The 9658-nt window shown below is 47.2% G+C and overlaps 1 protein-coding gene across 1 annotated transcript in view; it reads left to right on the forward strand.

Annotated features, from left to right (window-relative positions):
- Window positions 1-8167, forward strand: part of LOC104122781 (solute carrier family 2, facilitated glucose transporter member 3) — a 32232-nt gene extending 24065 nt beyond the window's left edge. The window contains exons 2-10 of the mRNA XM_035890514.1: window positions 395-490; window positions 1801-1961; window positions 2262-2502; window positions 2674-2836; window positions 3467-3654; window positions 4043-4147; window positions 4592-4693; window positions 4949-5152; window positions 5499-8167. Coding sequence (XP_035746407.1) covers window positions 395-490; window positions 1801-1961; window positions 2262-2502; window positions 2674-2836; window positions 3467-3654; window positions 4043-4147; window positions 4592-4693; window positions 4949-5152; window positions 5499-5714 — 1476 coding nt within the window. The 3' untranslated portion in view covers window positions 5715-8167. The remainder of the gene's footprint in view (window positions 1-394; window positions 491-1800; window positions 1962-2261; window positions 2503-2673; window positions 2837-3466; window positions 3655-4042; window positions 4148-4591; window positions 4694-4948; window positions 5153-5498) is intronic.
- Window positions 8168-9658: the final 1491 nt, after the last annotated feature.

Here is a 9658-nt window from a genome sequence, read left to right on the forward strand (position 1 = left end):
AGAGTTAGACCCTTGTTTCATGACATCCCAGAGATCAGCAAAAGCTTTTCTGTAAAGCAGATCAACCCAAAATAACAGCCACTAATGCAGCCAGTGTATTCATTACTAATGAGCTGAGAATAGTTGATGAAGGTCAGGAGATAATAAAGGGGAGGTCCTGACAGGCCCTCCTACTAGTTACAGAAATTTTTCCTGCTGTACAGTTGTGTCTCACTTCCCAGGGTCTCTGTTATTGGTACCCATCCTTGCTGGATAAAAGCCCATTCCCTGCCCTTGGCACACTTGCACATGGTGCCTATGAGCTGCAGCTGCTGTTGATGCCGAAGAAAAACTCAGGTTGTGTGGAAAGCATGAATAACCAAATTAAATAATTGTTTTCTCTCTCTTAACACAGAAAATCACAGCACCCCTTATCTATGCTGTTTCCATTGCTGCCATTGGATCTCTCCAGTTTGGGTACAACACTGGTGTCATCAATGCTCCTGAGAAGGTGAGAGAGGGAGAATGAGTTGTGGCTGATGAGAAAATAAAGGGGTAGAAAGGAGAGGAGCTGTCTCCCAAGGAGCTAACAGTTTTGTTCTAGTTTATGAATTCAAGGAAAGAAGACATTAAAACCCCCCTCTCCACTACAACAGTGGATAGGAAGGGCAAAGTTTTGGGGAGGAGAGCAAGCAGAGAGGTTAATTCCCTTAATTGGGAGTGCAAAGGGTTGATTAGGACAGGAGGGGTCTGTCTGCCATTTTCTGGTAGGTCTGTATTTGGAGGTATGTGAGCCACTTCAGTTTTGAGTCAGAATAAACCAGACATGGCAGAAGAAATGTGAAGAGCAGCGTGCAGAAAACAGTTGAGGGTTGGTAGGAACTACAGTTGCTCTAGGTAAGTTTATCTCTGGGACCATCTCGGGCTTCTTATTTGTTTATTCATTCCTTGTATTATGTGTAGATTCACTACTTGTAAAACAATTGTGACTGGGGCACTCTGTCCAAATAATCTCATGACTGTAGCCTAAAGAAAGAAGAGAAGAGTTGAAGAAAACAAGATATGTGGTTTTCTTGTAACTATAAGATGGTTCCTCTCTCTCAGGAACTGAGTCACCAATACCACATCCACCCTGTCTCCGGGAATAGATGTCACATCACACTTTGGGGGTGGGGGGTCCCTAGCTAATGTCCTGCTGCCACCTGCTGGGGGCAGACACTATGAGGTCGTGTCTTCCTCAGTCCTTGCAGAATTTCCCTCATTATCAAAGGGGATGCCTTGGAAATCAGCAACACAGCCCCATCACATCCCCATGGGACCACGAAGGACTGTTTTACATAGTGCTGCAGTCTTTCAGGCTTACCTCAGTGAAACTTCCTGTGTCTCTTAAACTGTTTCCATCCCAGAAAGCCTGTCCCTGCTGCCAGAGTTCCATTCTCTGGTCACATTTTCTTGCTCCCTCTCACTCCCAACTGTCTCGCACCTGCCCCCCAAGCATCACCAGTGCTCACATAATCCAGAAATACTAAGACAAGCCCGTTTTCCTTAATCATCACTGGGCCCAACCCCCCACATTCAGTGAAGCAGTCTCTCCCTCATCATACTGCTACCCATCTACTGAACTTCTCAATGAAAGTTCCTCTTTCTGCACTCTCATCTTCCCCTTCTATGACTTGTTGCTGCCTAGTGAATTTTTAGGGTCTATTCTTGCTTCTTTCCTCCATGAAAACAGAAGGAAGACCAGAGAAGTAATCTCCCCTCTCTCTAGTGCAAAATGCCTCTCACTGGATTGTAACTGTCCCCACCTGGTTTCTCTTGCAGATCATCCAGAGGTTCTTCAACAGAACCTTGTCAGAACGGAGCGGGGAGGTTGTCTCCTCAGAGCTCCTCACTTCTCTGTGGTCCCTTTCTGTGGCCATCTTCTCGGTAGGAGGCATGATCGGCTCCTTCTCAGTCAGCCTGTTTGTCAACAGATTTGGCAGGTAAGTTGGGAAGAGGGATCCAGGTCATTAGGTAATTTTTCCCTTCTACAGCGGAGTGTTGGGAGGAAGAGGGTAGAGGTTACAGAGGAAGGCAGGATGAGGAGGCTGGGGAGGAAGCAAGAATGTGTGGGCTGCAGAAAGAAAGAAATGGTTGCAGGCCAGGGTAGGAGCTGAACAGGAATTACTCTGTTCTCCTCCCAGCCCTGAGATGGGGGGTTGTGGGCAGGTTTACTCCTCTCCTAATGATTTCCTAAATGTATGACTGGTTTAAGCTCAGTCTTGACATCTTTACCCTGGCAGGAGGAACTCCATGCTACTGGTGAACATCTTGGCCTTTGCTGGTGGCACTCTCATGGCCTTCTCTAAGATGGCAAAGGCAGTGGAGATGCTGATCATTGGCCGCTTTGTTATTGGCCTCTTCTGTGGTCTCTGCACTGGCTTTGTGCCCATGTACATCAGTGAAGTCTCGCCCACCAGCCTCCGTGGAGCCTTTGGCACCCTCAACCAGCTGGGCATTGTTGTGGGCATCCTGGTGGCCCAGGTAGGCTTGACACAACCTGATCCTGCCCTCGGGGAAAATTGGGGTTGGGGGAGGTCAAGGTGGGCTGCACTTGCCATCAGGTGCGACATGTAGTCCTGTTGCACTCACTGGTGTGGGAGTGAGGAATTGGAGTGTTTAAATCGCTCTATTTCTCTACCATTCCTGGTGTAGATCTTTGGCCTGGAGGGAATCATGGGCACTGAAGCACTTTGGCCACTGCTTTTGGGGTTCACAATCCTCCCAGCAATCCTGCAGTGCGTGGCTCTTCTTTTCTGCCCTGAGAGCCCGCGTTTCCTGTTGATCAACAAGATGGAGGAAGAGAAAGCACAAGCAGGTGAGAACTCATTGCTAAAGGGGCAGGGCTGTGTTTGGGCTCCCAGCCTGCCCTGAACTTGAGTGGGAGGCCAGGACTGATTCTGGAGCCTGTAGTGGATCAGGGTGTGACTCCTGGAGGGCATGAGGCCTACCCTCCCATCCTTTAGGTTGCACCAGTGCCAGGAGATGTGAGAAACCTGGCATCCCAACAGAGACTCCAGGTGGGATTAAGGCATGAGGAGTGGCACCTGGCCTGGTGGGATGTAGCAGGGCCAGCTGCTGCAGCTCTGTTAGCTCCTCCTGAAAGGCAGGAAGTAGGCTGACATTTAACAGGGAGCTTGGGGGGTGTTTCCTTCTGCTGCAGAGGACTGGAGGCAGCTCTGGCAAGTGTGTGAACAGAATTAGGGATCAAATGTAAGTTTGGAGATCCAGCAACATGAGCGGGACCTGGGCCTGGTTTCCATGCTGATCACAGCACACTGATCTCTGGGTTGAAAAGATGAGCAAGGCTGCATGTAGAGACTGGGTTTTTACCACGCAACAGGCCCAAACACTGACTGACTGGTGGTCCAGGCTTCCCAGTGTGTCCTCCCTGAAAGAGCAGGCCATGGGTGTGTTATACCTGGCATTTTTTTATTCTCCCCTGCAGTTCTCCAGAAGCTCCGTGGCACACAAGATGTGTCTCAAGACATCCTGGAGATGAAAGAAGAGAGTGCTAAAATGTCCCAGGAAAAGAAAGCAACTGTGCCAGAGCTCTTCCGTTCTCCAAACTACCGTCAAGCCATTATCATTGCCATCATGCTGCAGCTCTCCCAACAGCTCTCAGGCATCAATGCTGTGAGTTTGTTTGGTTTTTTTTTTTTTTCCTGTCCCATCTGCTGGGCTTCCCTTATCTCTGGCTACACTTGTCCTTGTTGAGAGAACTGTGCTTCCAAAAACCCCTTTTCACAACTTGACTGGAGGTCACTGTTTTGTGATAACTGCAGAGATTGCCAAGATGGAAGGTGGAGGTTATATTGGTTTTCACTTTTCCAATACACACCCTGGCAAGACACTGCAGCCTTGCATCAAGTGAATGAACCTTGACTGGAAGCATGTTGTTTTATACTGTTGAGTGCTTCTTAGAAGCTCCCTGTTGGGCCTGCAAGCCATTAGGCAGGGAACAAAAGGTGTGCTCTCAAACACTGGAATCGTGACGGTGTTCAACTTTTGCTTCTCTTCCCAGGTATTCTATTATTCTACAGGGATTTTTGAAAGAGCTGGTATCACACAACCTGTGTATGCCACCATTGGAGCTGGTGTGGTAAACACAGTCTTCACTGTTGTGTCGGTAAGTAGAACAGGGCCTTAACAGTGAGAGGTGACTTATCTGCATGGGCTTTTTTGGGAGATGTGACTGAGGACAAGTAGCCAGGCTGTGGCAAAGCATTGGGCTAGGCAATGGCATATAAGAGCAAAGGAAAGAATGCATTAAAGGCACTGTGGGAGAAGAGGAGGGGAGAAAGCGGTATTGTTATCCTTTTAGAAGAAAGGGAGGGTGAAAAGGAGTGCATCAGGGGAAAAGAATGATTAGAGAAGGCAGTAGCAAAAACTAGAAAGGAAAAACCTGTGTCAAGGATGGAGCAGCCTGGTCACCTGCACAGAGATCAGCACTAGTACTGAGGGCTGTGGGCAGATAAAAATAAGAGGTACACAGCATGCTGAGCAAGGGAGCCTCTTCTGCTCTTGCTGCCAAAGTAATGGATTTTTTTTCTTCCTTCTGCCATATTTCTAGCTGTTCCTGGTGGAGCGTGCGGGGCGCAGAACCCTCCATTTAGTTGGTTTGGGTGGCATGGCTGTGTGTGCTGTTCTTATGACTGTTGCCTTAGCTCTGAAGGTGAGTAATTGGTGTTCTTCTCCAGGCTGACCCCAGCAGGGGACCTATAAGACTATGTCTGCTGTGCCCTGCAGCTCTGCCCTGTGGGCAGGTACAGCTGGGGCTAGGGCTGAGTGTGTGGTGGAGAGCGCAACTTTATAACGGCAGAATCTATGCCACAGTGTTCACAGTGCAGCTGAGAAAGCTGTGATGCTGGAGATGGCATTGTGCTGTACCACATGTGCCCCAAATTGCAGCTGTTTTTTTCCCTTGCAGGATGTTGTGGAGTGGATCAGATACATCAGCATTGTTGCCACTTTTGGCTTTGTGGCTCTTTTTGAGATTGGTCCTGGCCCTATCCCCTGGTTCATCGTGGCAGAACTCTTCAGCCAGGGCCCACGGCCTGCAGCCATGGCAGTGGCTGGGTGTTCCAACTGGACCTCTAATTTCTTGGTGGGAATGCTCTTCCCCTATGCAGAGGTAAGGACCCAGTTTGCAAAGCACTGTGAGAGCGCTGCAGCGTCTCACCTTTTTATTATGCAGTCTTAACTGCTTGTAGTTTACAAATAGTTGGAAGAGCCATCTTAATTAGCACATCAAGGCTTTCCCTTTAAAAGTCTCAATTTTGGTCACCCTCAGGAACATTAAAGCATTTCAGAAGTCCATAGGAACCTGATTTCATTTTAAAAGATGCCATTTTGAGAAAGTCAGTAAGGGCACTATTGGAGAAAAGTGTTAGAATTTTGACCTGTTAACAGCAAATGACCTTGCATTTAGGTTTATGAGCTTTTCTCATTAAAACCTCCTGCTTTTGTCCTCCCTGCAGAAACTGTGTGGCTCCTATGTCTTCCTCATCTTCCTTGTTTTCCTGGTCATCTTCTTTGTCTTCACGTTCTTCAAAGTGCCGGAGACCAAGGGCAGGACTTTTGAAGACATCTCCAGGGGCTTTGAAGGACGAGCAGAAGCCAGCCCCACATCACCTGTAGAGAAGAACCCCATGGTGGAGCTGAACAGCATACAACCTGACAAAGAAGTTGCCTAAGATTCATGACACCCCCCTTCTTCGACTCTTACATACTTAGAGTCATTAAAGGAATGAGCAAAGAAAACAATGAGAACTGGGACATTTTTTCCCCCCCTCAATTGCTGCTATTTTCTTCTTTGCACCCACATACTCCCCTGTTCTGCCAGGCTTACCAGCATTAAGTGAATCTGATATGGGTGATCCCATTTTCAAGTACTGGAAGGCACCTGGCACTTGCAAAAATAATCTCATCTTCCCTGTCACAAACATCAGGAGAACAGAGAAGAGCTGGCAATATTTTTGCTTTTCTCATCTGTAATTGCTATTTGGGGTTTAACATACTTATGCACGCAGTGACCACTATGATCTAATTACTATTTTTGTAGTGAGCTGAAGTGACCCACTGAACAAGTTCCCGGCCCTTTGAGTCTACTCTGTGTGCGTGTGTGTGTGCGCAGTGTTACACTGGAATTTAACAAGCCTACCAAAAAGCCATCTCCCTGCTTTTTCCTATCCGGTGTGCACTTTTTTCAGCCTCAGGAAAAAGGGGACCAAGTTACATGGATATTTTTTCCTGCTTTTTTTTTTTGTATAGACAGACTGAAAGCATACTTTTACTTGTTTATTTATTTGTCATGTTGTAAATATTTATTTTTTTAATGGTGTACAAAAATGTATAGATAATGAAATTGAAGATGTTTAAGAGAAATAGCTATACTAACGGAAGATGCTGTAGACTGGAGGTGCAATAAGACCGTAAAGGAGAAACGTGGTACTAAAGAGGCGATGGGGCATTTTGGATGACATGTATGACACAGCCAATTATGCACCTCACCTTTAAGTTATTTGTGCCCTCTGGAAGGAAATGCAAAGAATTGTGTACTAGTAAGAAGTATGTTTGTCCACCAAAATCTCTGTTTGGGATTTTTTGGTTGACAATTTTAAATCCTGTTCCCAAGTGTTGATTGGAGTGTGTGGTGTTGCAGAAAATGAGTGGTGTTTGTATCTGCAGTCATGGCTAAAGCTCATATGGGATGACTGAGGGTGGTGATCGCAAGCCAGAAAGTAACTTTTCCTGCCTTCTCTTGATTTTTTTTTTTCTTTTTGGCTTTTCTGCTGTATTCTGGTAGGTCAGAAAGTCTGAAATTTTCAGATTGTTACAAGGATAAAAATTATTTTCCAAAGCCGTATTTTCTTAGCAATTGTTTTTATAAATATTAGGCAGAGGCATGTAGCATGACCCTTCTGGGCGCAGGCGTGGTCAGCTGTGGCATGTGTAAGCTCATGCAGGCAGAGATGCAGAACCAGAGACCAGAGCTGCTGGAGCTTGCTAGCGTAGCAGTGGGAAAGGTCTGTAGTCCTCAGTCTGCTGGTTGGTTGCAGACCAAATGTTTTTGCCCCACGTGTCCTCTCTGGAAGATCTGCATGATGTTGTGATGCTCCGCAGCCTGCAGCGTAGATGTGTACCGCTCTGCAGTAGTGCCTCTGTTAAAAGGGATGCAGCAGACAGTGATTGTACATCTGTAAATGCTGGTCTCCCGGCCTGTCACACTGCTAGGCAGTCGGGAGTATGGACACACCTGCCCGTGCTGGCACATTTCGGCTCAGGAAGGCAAAAAGTATCCCCTGTGGCGTAACTGCAGTCAGGGGGTGGGAGCTGCGCTTCGCTGGCCGCAGCACTCTGGAGAGAGACTCCAGACCTGCGCAGCCTGTCTGGAGGAAGCACAGAGGTAGGTCTGATTTAAACTCCTGCTCCCAGATCTGCATTTTCAGACTCGATCGAGCTTGGGTCTGCCTGCAGGCTCATGCTGGAGCTCATTGCGGGGTGTCCTAGGGGAGAGGCAGGCCCACAGGTTCCGAGGTGGGTAAAAGGAAGAAAGGCTCAGACAGGCAGGAACGACCTCCAAATTGCTGTAGCGTGGATCGCGCAAGCTTTCTTGGCAGCACATTTCAGAGCAGCTCAGAGGGGTTCCCACTGATGTACATCCTGGGGTACGTAGCTGATATTTTCATTAATGGACTGATGATGTTTCTACCTTCCCTGTTGAGAAACAGTTGCAAAGATCAGCAAAATTTGCTACTGTGAAGTACTACTTGTGACTTCATTTGAAATGTTCCAGCCTTGCACAATGAAATCCTATTATGTCCAGTTTTGTCTAGCTTTCCATCAGGTTTCCATGCCAGATATTTATTCTCAGAAGTATTATATATGACTTCTTTCCTGAATTCCGTATTTTGGCTCAGTTAAACAGATTTTTGTGCCTGCCCTTTGACCCCCCCAGCACTTCCAGATGTGGTATTTCTAGATGGGCATCTGTACTTTAGGAAATTCCCCCTACAGCTGTGCATAGGAGCATTCCATACTTTGCATCAGAGATGTGTGTTGGCTTGGACCGAAACTTGTTGGTCTTTCTCACATGGTATCTCCTTTGTTATTTTCTTTTTCTGTAACAGCGTTGTGATACTTTGGATGGGTTTTATATGCTTATTAATGTAGTTTCTTGTTTTTAAAATAAAAACCATAGAACTAAGTATCTGGTTTGGATTTTACCTTTGCCCTGTAGGTCTTGTCTTTCTTACTCCTTTGTCACAGTATAAATTCCCTTATTGCCCGCCCTTTTGTTTTTAAAACAAAAAGATGTGCTGCTCTGGCTTTGGTTGCCTAAATCCTTTTGTTTGCATCCAAATCCTTTCCTGGTATTTCTCAGTGTCAGGAGGGGAAGGGGAAGCGGATGGAGGTTGGGAATCCTGCCCAGAGCTAAACCACCTGAGACCTGTGCCCCCGTACTCTTTTGAGAGCAGTACTTCTTCCCCAGCGAGGTGAAGAGGGAGCCCTTCCCCCTCTACGTGATGCTTTGCTCCCTCTGCCTGGCAAGTGACTTTGATGTCCTCCCCAGAAATCTTGCTGAGTGTGCTCTGTAATGGGTGCCTGGGAGGAGCGGGGTGGTGAAGAGGAAACCCCACGGCTTGCCAGAGGCCAGTCCTCCCGGGGCCATGGGGTGCCTGACCCAGGGGCAGGTCTGTGTGGTGTTCTGGCCCATGGCTCTCTTGCCGCGGGAGTGCTGAGCACCTGCCCATTGCTGTGAGGCTGCAAGCTCTTGTTCCAGTACACTCCTTTCGCTGTCCCACACTCATCTCTCAGGCCCAGGGAGTCTGTACCTGTGTTTCACAGGTAGAAATTACAGGAACAGTTCATCAAAAAGTAAGGAGATAAAATATCCTTCAGGGGCAGAGGATGGAGGGAAGTGAGAGGAAGGAAACAGAACCCAAGTACCCTAGATGAAGAATGGGGCTAATACAACTCCAGAGGCAGCAGCCTGCACAAAGTAACCAGGGAACAGTAAGGCATAATGTACAGCTTGAAAAAGCTCAGCATAGCATGGAGTCAGTACAGGCTTTCTGAATCCTGACATTACTGATGGCTGAGTGTTCCTTCCTAGCTCGTGCCTGTCTTTAGCAGAGCTTGCTATGCAACTGACCTCAGGGCTGGGGAGTGCTCTGGGCCAAGCTGCCTATGATTGGTTTTTGACTCTGGCTGAGCTGACAAAAATAAAACCCAGCCATCCAAATTCATAAGGTCAAACTTACTTTAACATTTCTGTTTTCCTGTCAAAATGGGAACCAGACAGCAAAATCATTCAGGGCCAAAGCACACAACTCACAGAGCCCTAAACTAATGCTTTGTGTAGTTTTTGTGATAAACTTTTGGTTGGGGAATAAGTCTGTTTTAGATGTGTTTAGTTCTGAAAATTGTAAGGAAGCTTCAAAAGGAAAAGCTGTTTGCAATTAAATGGTTTGAATGCTTGAAGATGAGTTGTTTTCAGTTGAAAGTGTTCATCACATCTGAGCAAGCACCTAGGCAGTTCTCATGGTTGCCACAGTCCCCCACAAAAAATGTCATTCAACTCTGAGAGGCCTGGCCAGAGCAGCAGAGCTAGCTTGGACAGGTATGTCTTTGAGAC

The sequence above is a fragment of the Egretta garzetta genome, unplaced genomic scaffold (assembly GCF_000687185.1).
Source record: "Egretta garzetta isolate BGI_Z169 unplaced genomic scaffold, ASM68718v1 scaffold363, whole genome shotgun sequence".
NCBI lineage: Eukaryota > Metazoa > Chordata > Aves > Pelecaniformes > Ardeidae > Egretta > Egretta garzetta.